Source organism: Lichenostomus cassidix, chromosome 1Aa (genome assembly GCF_008360975.1).
Source record: "Lichenostomus cassidix isolate B80296 chromosome 1Aa, HeHo_3.0, whole genome shotgun sequence".
Taxonomy (NCBI): domain Eukaryota; kingdom Metazoa; phylum Chordata; class Aves; order Passeriformes; family Meliphagidae; genus Lichenostomus; species Lichenostomus cassidix.
This window is the reverse complement of record NC_139480.1, coordinates 46,205,325-46,222,794: the sequence shown is the minus strand read 5'-3', so window position 1 is coordinate 46,222,794 and position 17,470 is coordinate 46,205,325. Positions and strand designations below refer to the sequence as shown.

The following is a 17,470-nucleotide window of genomic DNA, read 5'->3' as shown; positions in this document are numbered from 1 at the left end:
GCCTGCTGTGGCAGCTGGACATGCTCACAGCTGCAGCTCCCACAGACTGCCCTGGAATTGTGGTTCTTTAATAACCCTGAAAATCTGAGTCTTGCTGCCAGCACTGCGAGTGGTGTGCTTCCTTTTGACAGGGTGGTGAACCAAGGCAGGGCAGGGCTGGGACAGGCAGTTCTGCTGAAGAACTGGGCTTGCATACACAGTGATGGAATTTTGTCTTGGAAGGACAGGGGCAAGGGAAATATGCTGCTTAAGGGAGAATATCCAAAATAAAGTATCTGGTGTAATGGAAAGAAAAGAAATTTTTGGTTGAATATCAGGACTGACTTTTGTTGGTGTGTGGAGTAGTTTCCCAAGAGAAACCAAATAATGGAAGCCCATCAGTTCTGGTCTCCAGCACTGGACTGGACACAGCAGGACACACTGCAGGCCAGGAAATGAACTTGCTTTTTCTGGGATGAAGACTATGGGTGTGACCCTGCACTGCAAAAAACCCAATGTGAGTGTTGCCAGTGACCTCAGGGAACACAGCCTCCTTCTAACCAGCAATCCAGTGCTGATTTTCCATCACTCCTCTATACTTGAAGGTGTTTCTTATCAGTGCAGTTATGTCACAGCTATATCCAAACCCATGCCCTTCCATTCAATTCTACTGCTTGCTCCCTCCAGGCATCTGTTCAGGTATGGTCCTGAGAGTTTCAGATGCACAGAGCATGAGAAGAACAGAGCCAAGTATACTTCTCACCTGTAGGGATTAGAGGGAGCACATCCCTGTGGTGCATGAGGCCTGCAAGACTGTGTTTATTCCACGGAATCATAGAATCATTGGAGCTGGAAAAGACCTCTAAGATCGTCCAGTCCAACTATGAAGCCAGCAGCAGCACCATGTTCACCACAAAACCATATCCTTAAGTGCCATTGATTAACTGGAACTCACCCTGGCCTCTGATGTGGCAGAGGCAGGGAAAGGCAAAGGCAAAGGAATTGATGCCTTTCTACCAGGCTTGGTTTTGCTTCCCTTCACTTGTGGTCCCTGCTCCCCTGGGGCTACTCTGCCCAGTAGCCCTTACAGCAGTGCTAGGTGGCTTTTTTTGCTCTCTTGTGCTAATGACTGGTTCTAGTGGACATCTGTCTCTTGCCAGGTGCATCCCAGCACAGCCATCCTCCCAAAGCTCTTCCCAGGGTTCCCAAATGCCAAGGTGTGTTGGTACTGGGGTGCACAGGGCAGTGGTGAGAAGGGTGGAGGCAAATAGCTGTGGTTTTAAAAGTAAATAATTTAGGCAACAATAACCTCTCCACCCAGGTAATCACCTCGAACAAACATTCTGCATGTCAAAGGTGTTTCTGGAGATAAGGGTTAGCACAATAAGACTCCTGCTTTCTTGGCTTTATCTAGTGCTCAGCACTTAATGCCACCTTGCTCTCTGCTGAAGGCAAAGTTGTCAGGGGGAAGTCTTTGCACTGACAATAAGGACAGTAAGCTTCCAGTGTGGTAAGTGTGGTATTTTCCAAGAGGGCTGGACACAGCCCCTAAAACTTTGCCCATGGTTCAGATAGTAAAGTATTTGTCCTGGGGAGAAAAGGGACAGATATGGAGAAAAATACATTCTGATAGCTGGAAAATTAAGCTCCCAGTTGCAAATTGTAGCTGTGCTTGCAGAGCAGGCTGAGGTTTTTTTGTTTCTTTTTCTTTTTTTTCTTTTTTTTTTCTTCTTTTTCCTTTTCTTTTTCTTTTTTTATTTCCTTTTTATTATTCATACAAATACCACTTGCTGGAGAAAAGTGCTGTCTCCTGAGCTACCTGGCCATGGAGACCTCACCAAAAAGTTCTGGAGATTGCTGCTGAAGATTCAGGATTCAGCCTTGTGACCTTCCTGTGGTGATTGACAGGCCATTACGATGTTGTGGTGGTTGCCTAGCAAGGAAGTGACACTTGTTCTGAGGCACAGTGACAGCTGTGTCACACCTGAGGGCTGGTGAGGCTGAAACTCAGTAGTATTTGTTTTGCAACAGTGCAAAGCTTGCATCAGGGTATCCCTAAGTGTTTCTAGTGGGGTTCTTAAGGATATAAATTTTAGCCTGATGGACTGAACTAATATATCAGGAAAATTTAATTTCTGCTATATTTGCATGTCATATAAACAATAGGGAGGAGGACAATGACAGTAAGGTCAGCTCAAACTGCACAGGTGGATGTCTGAAGTGCATTTGAACAGCGAAATGCCATGGCTACCTTCTTATAGCAAAGTGTGTGCTGGGATTTGACAGGGAGCTTGGAGACAGTATCCTGTCTCAGAGTGCCACTATAGAGAATATGGGAATCACAATAAATAGTCTCCAGGCTAAAAACCTTATACGATTAGGAAAGACATCACTCTGAAATGTATGAGTGGAATAGCAAGTGGGACATTTTCGTTTTTTCAGTCCCACTAACTTCTGTGTCCAAGCTGAGCAGCAAAAGTGTAACTTGGCACCCTCTAAACTCTTGATCTACTGAGAGCTCATATCAGGGACCAGAATAGTGTATTCTCCAGTTGGCACAGGTCTGTAGGATTCCTGACCCTGGAAATGAGGTACACAGGTGAGGAGAGGAGGACTTGTGCCTTGTGCTATGATCCAAAGAGGAAGGCAAGCTGGGAAGGGCCTGGAGTACAGGCATGGCTGGTGAGATCATGCTGGAGTACTGTCTTCTATTTCCCTATGAGAACTATGAAATTCTCTCTTCTATTTCCCTGTATGAAGTTCTCAAAGGATGCTAAAAACTGGAAAGGACTCAAAATGTAGTTTATATAGCTGAAAGTTAGGAACTGACTTAATCAAAGTCTACAAATATTTCACTTGGGAGATAGATTTCTAATAGTAAACAATGCTGGCAGAAAAGGTCTTGTTGAAATCTAGGTTACACCTACACTAGTAAATAAAGCAATCCAGGGTTAGTTCCCTGAACCTGAGGGCAAGTGGCACAGCATCCATCTGAATAAAACTTCTCCTTCCCCAAAGAAGGTAGCCTTGCCCAAATAATCTGTTAGGGACGATGCCCTGGTCCATGTTGTCAGGCTCAGCCCTGCTGCTAGAATACCCTCATGTTGTTCAGAGAGCACTAGCTGCCACAAGCCAAAACTTGCCATGGAGCATGCTAACAACACGGAAAATTGCCTGTCAGGGCTTGTGCATGTCTTGAGCTGCTCAGCTTGCCAAGGGAGAAGTCACCTCACAGGCTGGTGGTGAAGAACATCTAGAAATAGGGTGTGCACTCTGAACTGTGAGGTTGCTTAGCTAGTGGGACAGTTTAGGGACAGTAAATTACTTGTAATTTGAAGTTTTTCAGTCCAGCTTGGATGTCACCCTAAAAAGACAGATTTAAGAGAAACCATGGCCACAATGTGGGCAGGAGAGAGCCCAAGGGTGAATGCTGTGCACTGAGTCAGAGCAGGTATCTCATCCAGCACATGCACCTGTGTCCCTGAAGGGTGTGACCACTGCAGGGAAAGCCTCTGTGAGAACCTCCAAAGGACTGTAAAGGAATCATTCTCCATCATCACTGCTAGGAGCCCCAAGCTCTGTGGAAAGCACTCGATTAAATCTCTGCCTCTGGGATAGGAGATTGAAGTGGCACTCCCTGCACTCCCTGCTGCTCTCTTCTGTGGGAAGTCTCAGCGCCTACGCATAACCCAGCAGCTGAGACAGGCTCCGGGCTCAGAAAAAGAGAGAGAAGCTTTTTGGGGGTGGACATAGGCATTCCAAGCCATTGCTATTTTCCAAAAAGTGGTGGAAGAAGCTGGCTAAGATCCTGGAGGCATCAAGTCACTTTCTCTGCCTGTACATTTTGGTTATGGGCTAGTGAGCCTGATGTCTGAGTCAGGACACCAGTGAACGCCTGGGAAGGTGGAGAAGGAATAGTACAGGAATTTCCCATTAGGAAATACAGTAAACAAAGCCAGATTGGATGTATGGCTCCTCTGACACCCCTGCCTACGCTTTCCTGGATACATCCCCAAGGCAGCAATTGGTGCTGTCTGGGACAACCTGTACCTTACCAGATTTGATCTGCGACCCACAGGTTTTTTCTTTAGCAACAACAGAAAGACATCAGTAGCTCTTCTGTTCTAGAGGATCTCGAAGAGTCTTGAGGACCTCAGTAGAGCTTTTGAAACAACAGTCTCTAGATCTTCAGAGCAGAGTTTAAGTCAGCTGTAAAAATGGCTATGAAGGTCTGTGGGGAAGTTCATGATAGATTTTAATTTTCATTTAATAATTAAGAAATGCATTTTAATTTATGAAGAGAGGGGAACAGCAGATCTGCTCCAACAAAGCTGTGAAGCATGCATTTAAGGTCTGTAACAGACTGTGGGTGGAAAGAAACACCAGTAAGCTCAAGAATGGTTTCGTTTGGAATCTCAGCAATATTGTACTTCATATGTCACCTTTGTACCAAACCTGGAGCATGATGATTGCACAGGCAGGAGTTTTCCTGGTCTTGCCCAAACCAAGACATGTTCCAAGGCTGGAATAATAAATGTGGTACAGTAGGACAGACTGAACTTTCTTAGGGCTGATTGAGAATTACTCAATAAGGTTGGACTTCAGGTGTCCCTTAGCAGAGCCCAGGGGCATCCTTAGGATTGCTGTAGCACAGGCCAGTGACCTGCTTTAAAAGGGGAGTGACTGACCTGTGACTGCATCCAGTCATGAACTGAAGGATTTTGAAGGTCAGGATTGCAGTGCATTGGTAAAGCTGTGTGTGAGGCTTCAGGACCGACAGGAGTAATTGAGGATATTTATTGTCCAGCACTGGATTGGCGTGAAAGACCAGCTCTGCAATCTCTGCTTTAATCCAACCCTCTGGAAGCTGAGTTCAAACCAAAGCAAAACAGAAAATTCTTGTTTTAAAGAGAAGGAGAGTAGGAGAGAAGTCTCTAATCAAATGTTCTGATGATTGAAAAATCTGTTGGTGAACACTAATATTGGAGAGCCATGCAGACAGCAGGAGCTGAACCATCCTGCTTCTTACCCAGTGCTGAAGACTGACCAGGAGTGATGGCAGCATGCATGGGCAGTGTCACAGCTCTCTCAAAGCCACCCTCTTTACCACTGACCCAACCCCTAAATCCTCAGCCATGGTGTCCTCAGTGTATCTCACCCACCTCAGCCCAGTGGGAGCAGTGCCTCCGAGCTGTGCTCCTTCCTTTTCTCTCCAACCAGCCTCCTAGTTTTACAGCCTCTTCCAGGCTGAAGGCTTCTTTTTTTTTTTACCCCTTTGTGTCATCCAGGAAACACACCCACCTCTCTTGCTCAAGCCTCATATTCTGCCTCACTCAGAGATTCTGTAACTCATGTGAAGGAATTTCAAGCAATGCAAACTGTGGCGATTATTTTTTTTTTTAAATCATGGAAATTAGAGATTGGAAAATCTTGCTGCTCATCCAGTCCATTATTTTACATTCTAGCCTAGCCCAATTCCTGCAAGATTCTTGCCTACAATGCATTTTCCAGTGTATTATCCAGTCTGCATCCTTTGCTTCCCATGAGAAACTGTACCACAGAGGACTACTTTTCACTGTTTGGAAGAAGTTTCTGAAGTTTTCTTTCCATTCTGCCTGACCTAATTTCTTTGAGTTCTGCCTGTGGTAACACGCTGGCTGGGTTCTCCTTCCTTCATGCTTACCTCCTTCAGGTGATGGCAAATAATTCTTGTTCAGTCAAGCTGTTTAGCCACAGTGCTTAATATTTAGTTGTAAAGCTCAGCAATTATAGTCCTTGGCTACCTGGGAAAGACTAAAGTTGAAATTAGCATGTGAATGGGTAGAGAGAACACATTGCTGCTAGTGTTGCCTCTTTATTATAACAGTCACTTGACACATTTCATTACCAGGTCTGGCTTTGGTTGCTTTTGGCTTTGCCAAACTTGAAACCAACATCTAGCTCATGTCTGCTTCAGTAGTTTTATAGGATTCTTTTTGGTTTTGTTTTTAATTTCAGTCAAGACCATTTAGCTCTTTCTGAGAACAAGGCTGGCAGGGGAATATTCTGCTTAATCCACATAAAAAAAAATCTTAATGACTTCTTATTTAAAAAAACCCCAACAAACCACATTTTGAGCAATGTCTTGCATTAAAATAAATCACACTTTTTCCTGTCAGGAGCACATCTTTTGTCATCTGTGACAAAGGCCAACCCCCAAAGTTGGCTAAATAATGAGCTTTTGAATTATTGCAGCTCGAGACTGCTCAGAAAAATGATGTGGGCTAGGAAGGACAGTTGTTTATCTTCTTTTTTTTTGAACTGTGACCCTGAAGGAAATAATGGCACATGATTTAAGACCCAGGTTATAATGTACTTGCACAAAGGCCCCTGGCTGTGGCTGCAGGGTCACCTCGTTCTGGCCTCCCTTGGGCCAGGATGGTGTCACTGCTCCTGGTCCCCTCCTGCCCGTGGCTGGGTCACCCTCAGGACCTGATGTCCTTGCCCTGAGCATGGAGCTGGGGTTGCCCAGGCATGCGGAAACCTGGCTAGGAGGAAACAGGGAGGTGTGGAGGGAGGAGGAGGAGGAGGAGAGAGAAAAGGAAAGAAAGAAAAACCAACCGAAAGAAAGACAAACAAAAATAAAAAAAAATACGGCAGAAGAGAGGCAGACGCCCAATTTCTCTGCTGGCTGTCTCCAAAATATTTGGTGTTTGTGTTTGCAGCAGCTGGGGCACTCCTTTCCCTCAGGACTTGTAGGGAAGCCTGGGTGCCCCGAAACTCCCCTGGCACAGCACACACGTGCTGCATCCTCCCCACAGCCAGTGACACCATCAGCTCCTGGCACTGCCTGCTCCCACTGGGCCTCCAAGGTGTGTGCCAGGGCCCCAGACTGGTGTCTGCACTGCCCTGTCTCCTCCCTGGTGCACAGGCAGCTTCAGCCTGCTGCCCACCACAGCCTGCAAGGCCATGGGAGGCATGAGCCATGGAGATGGGACTCAACAGCAGGACTGTCTGTGAAGCCACAGCTCCAAAATGCCATAAAGGAATGGAGATGTGTCCAAAATCCTCATCAAATCTGAGGAAAAAAGGAGATGCCCCCAGGCCTGGATAATTAGCAGGACATCCAGAAAGATAAAAGGTGCCATTGTAATATCTGGTATGATTGTTTTCAAAGCACTCGCTGTAACAAAACCCCTCTGCTCAGCACTGTGAGTAAAGCTGGTCTCATTGTTCTCTTTAGGCAGTGTAGTAGACCTTGACTCCTCTGGTCTGTGCTTGCTACCTCCTCAGCTCTGTCAGGGAGCCCAGCCTGAGAAACTCGCTTGTGCCTTCTGGCCACCATGCTTGCTACTTCTCTTGCCATGCTGCCTCTTTATTCATTAATCCTTCCCCTCCCAGTTTTCTCTTCCTTTTTTTTTTCTTGTCAAAGCAAGGAGTTTTTAATAGCTAAAGAACGAAAACACCTCCCACGCCTCGCCTCAAAAAAGCTAACTCTCTGTCTTACTCTTTTAGATTTCCAAACCTTTCCTGCTAGCTTAGATGTTTCCTTTGAGGCATTGGTTCCTCAAATACTAGCATGTGAGTATAACTTTAGTAAACCATGTAGCTCCAATGGCCTTGAGAGGACAATTCACATGAATAAATAAATCAGATTGGACACCATGGCATTTAGCAGAGATGGAAAAGTTTTCTGGTTTATATTGTGATTTGGTTGAAAAAAAAAAGATATTACAAGGGACTTTATTCCACGATGGAGTAGTTATCTCCCTTACAAAAATTTTTAACAGTAGGCTTGAGGTTCTTCAGGGTGCTAAGGTCATAGTGATGCAGATGGATTGATAAAATAATCTTTGGAGGCTTCCTCTAACTCTGCTTATTCTGATTCACCATGGTGAAACGGAGGAAAAGATAAATTGAAACAAAGAACAATTGCTTTGGCTTTCTCATTTCCATGAGGGAAGCCAAAGTACAATGTAATTTAACTGTGTTGTTTAATTTTTTTTTTTCTTTAAAACATATTGAACATGACTCCAAGATCACCTGCATATGTGATGTACTCTTTGCACAGATTAATTTTAGATCTTCGAATTTTGTCATGATCAAAACAGAATGTCTCCTGCCGTCCTTGTGCTGATTCCAATATCAATAAGGATCCCCCGTGCTGTAGATTTGCATGTGTGGGAATGACTCCAAAGACCCAGCTTTACAGAGTGTGGAAAGGAGGACTATTTTTGAACTATCATTCCAGCCATGGCAATGCAGAGTTTAGCACAGTTTACTCCATTTCAGGACTTAGGTTTGTGCCCTGCATTGTGCTGCACGTTGCTGGAGTGAAATTCTTAGCAACACCCAATTAAAACAAGCACTGAATGTTTACTCCCCATCACTGCCACTGCTTTGACTGCAGTGTAAACGCACCACTAATGACTTGGCCGATGGGAGGGGAAAATTACGTGTCAGAGCCAAGTACAGAACCAGGAATTTGGGCCAGCAGCCAGCTGGTTAGATCACACTCTGTGCCTCTAATGAAACGCATTGATTTGTGACTCTTGCAATAACACTTTTAGGAAATCACTTCACTGGGTATTTGTGTGTCGGAGCAGCCCGGTGAGGTTGGAAAACTAAAGCAGACACTGCTTGCAGACCAAGAGCAAAATTTTAAGAATGAGGTTAATTAACCATTGGAATAACTTTTCTAAGGATGTGATGGGTTCTCCATCATATTCTGCTGCACAGTCAATACCAGTTAGTTGTATAAAATATGTGCTGTAGCTCCAGTAGGAGATCTGTGTATCACTAGAAATGATTATCTGAAGTTCTTTGGGTTCTGTTACATCTGAGATGAGCCCAGGTTGCTGTAATGGTTCCTCTTGATGATGCAAAACCCCATGAGCCTGTGGCAGCCTTTGAGTCTGGGTGTTTGTGATTCTGTGTAGTAACAGACTGAGATCTCGTAAGTGGTAGATTTAAAAGTAGCAGCAATTTTCATAGAGGGGACTACCAAATTACAAAGATTCATTCTGCAGAAGTGGACGCCCTGCCAATCTTGCAGCTGATATAATGTGCTGTGATGATTTAGCAAGCTCAGAAAGAATTAAACCATAAATTAAATGACAGTCTTGGTAGATTTCAAAGCTTCTGGTCAGGTTTCATGGCATTCTTGCCTGCTTCATGTTCAGTCAGACAGAAAGATATGGGGGAGAGTTCACAATGACCTTGTAGTATTTCACTGGATGTCTCAGAAGAGCAGATGGGAATAGGGAGCATTGGATAAGGTAAGCCTTTATCTGCTTGGAGTTTTGTACCGACCCTTTTCTGGACTGGCACCTCTTTAATATCCTTATAGATCTATATTAAAAGTTGTGTTCTTCTTGCCTGTTTACAATTCATGGTTATCTAAATTACATAAATAACTTTTTTTTCTGTGTGCTCAGGTGAACGCATCCTAGAGATGCCAGAGTTTGAGTACTCTGTGAAAAGCATGATATAGCATCTAGCCTTATATATAATATATAGTCTTATATTTCCTATCCAGAAACTGAGATACCTAGAATCTCTAGTGAGTCTTCAAAGTCTTTGTTGATGCATCTGATTTGTTTTCTTTTCATGTCTGCTTTCTGTGTAGTTTTTGAGTGGCTGATAACCATAAAGATTCGGGAAAAAAATCCAGCCAACTAAGACTTGTTTTGAGAAAAACAAAAAAAGTAGAAGGAAGATAAAAAGTAGTTATGTCTAAACCGACCAACTTGTTTGTTCATCTTTAAGATGCATTTACTTAGTCCAGTTCAATCTTTATTTCTCTTCTGCCACAATCTTAATGTCTAGCAATGTAAGCTGCTCATCTTTGAAAATGGAATTCACCTTTAAATGTGCTTAGACTAGAAAAAATATGCCTGGTGAGGTCATTTTCAGAGCAAGAGTTAATGCATCATGCAAACAGCTAAATAAAGGTTACAATCTGAGTGGAATTATTCAGAGCTCAGGGAGAAATCTGGCATTTGCAGTCTGTCACTGGGTTTGAGAAGTCTGGCTCTGTCCATGTCACTGTCACTCGGGAGACATCCTGCTTTCCGTTTGGCAGTAAGGGAGGGGACTGCGGCTCTGAGTGATCTTCCTGTAAAAGCAGCAAAAACAGGAGCGGTGGGAAGTGTCATGTGCGAGGAATGTGTGGAATGAGGGGTGAGTATGAGCCCGTCTTTGTCCAGTTTTCACAGAGTGACTCGATGGGTGTAAATAGCCACCCTTCCTCCTTCAGGTCAGCCGGAGAGCCAATGTCAGGACGGCAAATGATCCCTGCTATCCTTGGAGGATGGAGGATGGATGCATCCCCAGCTGCATGGGGGGCTGTGAGGAGTCGTGTGCCTCTTGAGACCTGCCAGTTAGATATTGCAAGGTTTGGGGCCAATCTGGAAAGGTCTCCTTCACCTTCTTTTCCACCGACATCCCTGGGAGCAGTGTGTCACTTTGGGGCAGGATACACCCAGGCCAGGGTGTAGATGGTGATAGAGCCAGGATAAAAATGCATCACTTGTCAACGCCCAGGCTTTTTTAGAGCTGGCAATCTCCACAGAGCTGCTGTGCTAAGATTTTGGGGGGTTTTGCATTTTGTTTCCTTGTTTTGTTTCTATAAGTCAAGCACTTGGCTGATTGTACAGGAAATCGACTGCCATGGGCATTGACATCAATGGGCAGATTTTAAACGAGTCACCAGGGACTGGCTGCTGCTGAGTTCAAAGAGAAAGACATCCAAAAACTCTAGCCAGGCCAAGTTGTGGTGGGAAATATCAGATACAAAGAGGAGAGAACTGGAGGCACAGTAGGGTGAAAGACAGATACAGCTTGATTTTCCTGTCCATAATTGGTCAGATGGAGGTGAGGTTAAAATGGAGATTTAAAAAAAAACAAACAAACAACTGAAATCTAAACCAAAGCTAGATAAAATCCCCATAATTTTGCTAAGGGAAATTCGTTGAATATCACAAAACATGCTCTGGTGTTGGTATTCTGTGAGTTGTGTGCAATAATCTGGGGAAAGTTGATATGGTACTTGACAAAATATTGGGAAAAGTGTTAGAAAGTATAGTTTCATGCAGGGCAGAAGGTGAGAAAAAGCTAAGCTCCTGCATCATTCTGCTTTTTTTTTTTCTTTTCCCAGTGATTTCAAGTGTTCCCAGGCTCAGATAACTCCAAGATACAGACCCACCCCCCATGTCAGAGTCAAGGTAAAGAGTTTGTGTTCATGAAGATGTGAAAAAAAAGAGGTGGGGGGAGAATTTCAAGGGAAGGAATAGAAATCTAAATTTGGGTGTTGCTTTCCCCCAGCATACGTGGGAGCGGCAGAGACTCCCGAAAAGAAGACTAGAGAAAGATTGCCATCTTCTGGAAGGATAAATATCGACCATTATTCAGCACACTAAATCTGCTATATGCGTACTTATACTTTTGAATATTTCTGATAAATCCTTAGCTTATTTCTGATAAATGTATTTCCCAACCTGTATTCTTATCCATATAAAACTAATTCAGTCTCATTTCGTCAATATCTATGCTGTGAACCCAGCTTTAGAAACTGACATAGAATCTTGGGTTTTAATGATACTCTCATCAAGCTGGAAACTAGGAAGGTGTTTAGGATTATTGGTAGAGATTGACTTTATCTATTCTTGAGCCTGCAAATCAGGCTTTTTTTTTGGGGGGGGGTTTGGTTTTTTTTGTTTTAACAGGCCATTTAGAAGTCGAATTTAAAGTGTCCAGATGTGGACAGACTGAAAAAAGAAAGAAAAGAAAAATCACTCTTCTTTTAAACAGCATCAGCTGTTGTTCTATCTACATCAGTAAATTAAATACATCTGTTTCAAACAGAACCTTTTCTTTAATCAAAAACCTGCAGGCAGTCCATGGAGCACAGAGACATTTAGCATTGCTTTCAGTTAGTCCGTCTTAGAAATGATTATCTATATTAAAGGAGTTTATGCAGCGACTGGGATTAAAATAACCACAGAGCCCATTCTGCTCAGGGCAGGAAGGGTCAGGAGCTCGTGATGTTCTGGGCCATGAACTTGTCAGCTCTGTCACAGTGTGGGGCTGTCACAGGCTGTGCTGTCACCCAGAGCTGCTCCTGCTCCTGCCCCCAGCCTCTGGGCTCAGGTGTTGGACATGAGAATGGATGGACCACTGGTTTCCTCTGTCTTGACAGAGCAGCGTGCAGGGAATCTGCCTTGTTCCCTCCCAGTGCTGGTGTGAGCTTCACCTGCTTGGCACTGGGCAAAGTCTTTGTGGGGAAGACAGGGTGTGTCCCTTTGGGATGCTCCTCTCCCTTGCCGTTTGATTCAGCGCAGCTCTGCTCCATGGCCTCCCGTACATTCTCATGAGAGGTGATGTCTTTCTTACTTTTCACTGTTTTGATACCACACAGGCATTGTGGGAGCCTTTAAACTTTCAGGACAAGAGCTCAGAGGGGACTTTGTGTGAATGGGATTCTCTGTCTCTTCTTACTAGGTTCCCAAATTCATCCAGTGTGAACCTGCTGGGAGCTGGGATTCCCAGTGAACTTCACATTTTGGTAAAAGCTGCCACTAAAAGTGACACTGACAGTCTACCTCATTTTCCCATGCTTTGAATATTGGGCTTGACTTGTCACTGTTTCACATTCTTCCTTCACAGAAGTGATGCCATGGTCTGCCAAAAGGGGCTCCTTTTGGCATCAAAATTTCCAGTGCCCATGGGGACAGCTGTATTAGTATCTCTTCAGGGCCTGAGATCCTCAGTCCTCAGAGCAGATGCAGTTGCATGAACTTTCCTCTCCCCATTTTTTTATTCTGCCCTTTCTGCAACTTTCAGGTCTGGCCAGGAGGATATCCTAGCGCTGGGATGGTTTTGGTCTTTGCCATTCTGCTGAGATAGTGCACAGGGCAAGGGTGCTGGTAGTTTGCAAGCTGAGGTCACTCCTCCCCTGTAGCATTGGCTAGAGCTGCCAGCTTGCTCCATACAAGCTCCCAAGCAGCCACCACACAGGAGTGGCCGGAATCTTTCTGTTTTAAAGAAACTTTCTAGTCAGTCAATACAGGTCACTCTTCTGCACTTAATCCCAACCCGCAGCACCAATCGCTTCCCATATAATCTCCTAGAACAGCTGTGCTGTGATTGCATTGTGGATTACAAAATGACCATTTTCCACAAAACAGCTGCTTGTCAGAGGGATAGCATTTAATAATCACTGAGGAGGCAAGGGAGGAGGGGACCAGACAAAGGAAGAAGGGATTTTGCAGCAATTGGTTTTCTTGGAGGATGTAGAGATGAGCGAAACAGCAGACAAAGTGTGAGTCCCAGTTCTGTGCTGTTCTTCCAAATTAACGGGACTTCAAAGACTTGCTGCTAAGGTAAATTCAACTATCTTTCCTTTTGGGGCTATCTAGATGTATTATGGTTAGTTGTTATCAGTGAGTGCTTGGCTTTTGTGGAGGGAAGATTTTCTAACAATGTTTTCAGGAAGTAGTTCAGATTTGCTTGTCATTCCATATGTCTTCTGCATCCTTGATCCACTTCCTTCTTCTGACTCATTTGTTTCTTGTATTTTTTATGTCTTTTCCTTAACACTCTTCCTGAAATTATACGGCCTTTCAACTGCTGTCATAAATCAACTGGAGAGAATATTTTTCCCACTATTGAAGATTTAAATTAGAAAGATGATTTTTGTCAATATTGTGAGTGGAATATTTTTTTGTTAAATAAACGCATTAGCAACCCAAAACCTGATGACAGAAAATCTTATAATCAAGCATTGATGAAAAACTGAAAAACTTCATGTGCTGAAGGTTTCTATTTTCAGGTGAAAAATTATGTTTTTGAGGAGAGCAATTTCATCCATAATTTGCTTTTCAGTCATAAGCCAAATCTTCAACTAAAAAAACTTTCAGTGAGAAATTTACCACTAACCTTATCCAGAAACTCTTCCTAGTAGGTGTCTACTCTGCCAAAATGGTGATATTCAACATACCTTTAAATCATGAAAGTCATTAGTTATGACATCACTAAAATGTTACCATCTCCAGGGTGCAGAAAGGAATGTCCTGATGAAGGGACAAAAGAAGGCAGAGTATGAAACAACACAGGAGAATTTCAGGAGCTGAGTATTTTCTTGCTTTCTGGATGTTCTGGGCCAGGCACTGCTTTCTCAGTGTGACGGGATGCCAATAAAGTCCTGCTTTTCAAGAGGAGCTTCAGCACCATCTTTGTTGACCATGTTTCCAAGCTTGCTGGTTAGCAGGAAAAAATGATTCTAACTGTACCACTTTTAGCTGTGGTGCAGTCACAAACAATGCAAAGCTCGGTCTAGTATTGTTTATTTATAGTGGTGTCCACAGAATGCTGGGTCTTTCTCACACGTTCAGTGTTGGGTGAGTCAGCCCAAGTTAAGTGAAGAGGACCAGCAGCAGGCAATGTCTGTACAAACTGAATCTATTCATGGGTAAATAGATTTTGAGAGTCATAAATAGGAAAGGGTGGGAGGATCTGGATGAAGTTGTGCCAAACATAGGGAGTGCCATGTGGGAAGAGACATGCGTTGATTACATGAAAGTTGATGTGTGGGTAGATGACATCTAATCAATCCATGGAGTGATATTTTGGGGTTCTCCGAAGTCAGTGCAGGGTTTTGCAGGAACCCTAAAGTCTTTGTCTTCCCTCTGAGTGAGAAAGTCCACAGGATATTGGTTCACAAACTGCTTTCTGAATTAATTTTAATAATGAGATGAAAGTGTTAAGAATGTTTGTGGCAAGGTTTGCTCTTATATGAAAAAGGTCCTTTGACACTTTGTGTGAAAGCAAAGACACTGTCATCCCACCACCCTACCAAATTTCTGATGTGCAGATGAGAGCTCAGGTGGGAGATGCTGCTCTGGGGCTTAGACTCAAGATGCCAGATCTGGATAGCTGGGTATCCTCTCTGAGCAGGTCACTGCTTTGATGTGTGACCTTCACTGATATGGAAACATTTTCCTGCCTTTGCCTACTGTAAAATTACTGTACTCCTTACCTCCCTAGCTACAGTAATGAACTGCTTGAAAAAGAGTTTAGGGACACTTGGCAGCAAGATTTCTCATTTAGTTGGAGAGAGCATTCATTGTATTTCATGTAAAGGCAGCACATGGTAGTTGGGGAAGATGGTTAACAGTTTTTCCCTATCATCTCTGAGACAGATGAATGTGATGTTCCTTTAATTTTGCTCAGGTGCTCAGACTCTCACTGCACTCAGCCCTGCTGTGTCTACTGGGTCACCCTCTCTTCCCCACTATTGATATTCAGCATACTTTGAAACGATTGAAGCTGCCCTGGCTTTTGAGAAAAAGTACTTCCATGCTGGGTGAGCTGTTAGGATGTCATGAGGAGGGCAGAGTGTTCATTATACCTCCCCACACATGCTGGGAAAAGGTGGGATTCATAAGGCTCGGTGGGACAGGTGGCCAGTGTGATGACCTCTCCTGTTTGTGTGTTGTAGATGGAGCTGCTGAAGGGACTGCCCTTGAACCGTACTTTCCTGGCTGTCACCCTGAACCTGCTGGCTCTCACCCTCTCCACCACCGCCTTGCTGGGCAGCTACTGGTGCACTGGGACCCAGAAAGTTCCCAAGCCTCTGTGTGGGAAGAACAAAGCCTCCCAGTGTGTTGGTGTCCCCATGCCATCTGATGAGGATGCTGGCAATTCTTCATCTGAGGATGTAGTGCACTACAGCTGGGAGACTGGAGATGACCGGTTTGCCTTCAGATACTTCCACACAGGGATGTGGCTTTCCTGTGAAGAGAGCATGGAAGGGCCAGGTAGTGTGTTACTCAGGCAGCCACGACTTATTCTCTTGTATTTACTCCACAGAAGTTTGAAATTGAAAGGTGGGAGGCTGATGACACTTGGGAGAAAAGTCTTCTTCCTTTTCCTAGCTGGCATCAGCCCTGTGCACTGGTGTGGTCAATACATTTCTGTCCCTCACTGGAATGTTCACAGATCAAGGAAATGGAGAATGGTTGTCTCTGGTGTGCCCTTTGGTCTGGAATAGGGGCTGTGAAGTGCAAATGATGGTGGTGATGGCAGTGACTTTGTGATGGCACTGCTCATCCTGATGGGAACTTCCGTGAGCCTCCTTTCCCTCTCCCCATATCTCCATTCCTACACACAACTTACTTAATGCTCTTCAGGGTATATTTGTGCATGTCCTCTCAGAAATTTAAGTACAGTGATTTTATGCAGAGTTGTCAATTTTTAGCTATCACTGTGAGGACTGCAATAATTGGTGTTCTCCTTAAATCACCAAACTGAGGGGTTTTGTGTTATTAAATAGACTGGGCTTTTCTTAAAAACAAAATAAAAATAGAGAAAGAGAATTACTACCTTATAGATACAGAGAAAAACTTGGAGGATCTGAACCCAGAGGAGCTAAAGCTAAGAGGCAAATTGACCTGAGGATTAGAGCAGCAGTGTTGTAATTTTCATTTTCATGATATTGTGACAGGTTTCATTTGTGATTTTTGACCATGTGGGACTGGCACCGTAAATCCTGGAGTGCCAGGGACTGGTCATGCCACCTGTACTAGAATCCTTTGGTGCTTCCCTTCACCCTTGACTCGTTCCTGCCCAGACCTGCTGAAGTCTTTCTTCTGGAACCTGTGCCACGCCAGCACAGGTGGGTGCTCTGCAGTGCTCAGATGCCCCTTATGGCCTGGCACACACATCAAGGATCAGAACTAATCCAACTAAGATGGCCAACAGACAGATTTTTATCTAAAGATATAGTGATGAAAGTCACTTTCATCAGGCCCATTCCCCTGAGCCCACCACCCTCCCTTCAGCTCTGCCCAAGTACAAACACCTCACCTTATTTAACCAAGCCACTGTTTCAGTATAGTATTTCTCTGCTGTCAGAGTTTGAAAATAAATAACTGGTGAAGAAAAGCAGACAGAAGGAGGGGTTAGAGCAGAAGGGAATGTGCTTGAAGCGCTTATGTCCTAACAAGTGAGCTGCTTTTTGTTGTGAGCATTTCCAGACAGGCTGTGGAAGGACATGTGTTTATTTAGAACTGGTTTGGATTGGGTTGCATTTCCATGATGCTTGTGGGAATAAAACTACATCCCTTGACTGATTTGTCTAAAAGACTTATCTGGCCACTGGGCAGTCCTGGAATAACCCCAGTGACTGAAGGAACACAGAAAGTATGTTACATCTGGATCGCAGCAGTGCATGGGATAGAGCACGGGGTAGAAGCACAGTCACTCTCAGTCTCCTGCTTCCTGTAAATCAAGCACAACCCACCCACCACTGTGCCTTTTTGAAGCAAGTGCATAGACAATAAAAACAACAACAAAAAAGGGGCTACTCTGAACAAAAGGAGTTTGAGTCGAGCTGGAGGAAGGATTTCATTATTCAGGCTAATCTCAGGATCAGTTTAGATGAGCCATTACTGAATATGCTCATTACAGTTCTAGGTGAAGTAGCAAATTGCAAGTTAATGAGAACTGCAGA

At 44.1% G+C, this 17,470-nt stretch overlaps 1 protein-coding gene across 4 annotated transcripts in view; it reads left to right on the top strand.

The window, feature by feature from the left end:
- Positions 1-1,445: 1,445 nt before the first annotated feature.
- Positions 1,446-17,470, top strand: part of GSG1 (germ cell associated 1) — a 21,687-nt gene continuing 5,662 nt past the window's right edge. Inside the window, exons 1-3 of one of the 4 annotated variants that reach the window (XM_085047931.1) lie at positions 1,446-1,489; positions 11,117-11,183; positions 15,458-15,776. In XM_085047931.1, coding sequence (XP_084904057.1) covers positions 15,458-15,776 — 319 coding nt within the window. In that variant the 5' untranslated portion in view covers positions 1,446-1,489; positions 11,117-11,183. Of the gene's footprint in view, positions 1,490-10,022; positions 10,141-11,116; positions 11,184-11,771; positions 12,336-12,412; positions 13,341-15,457; positions 15,777-17,470 lie in introns of those variants that run through there. The other 3 variants (XM_085047924.1, XM_085047917.1, XM_085047938.1) reach the window with 3 other exon arrangements.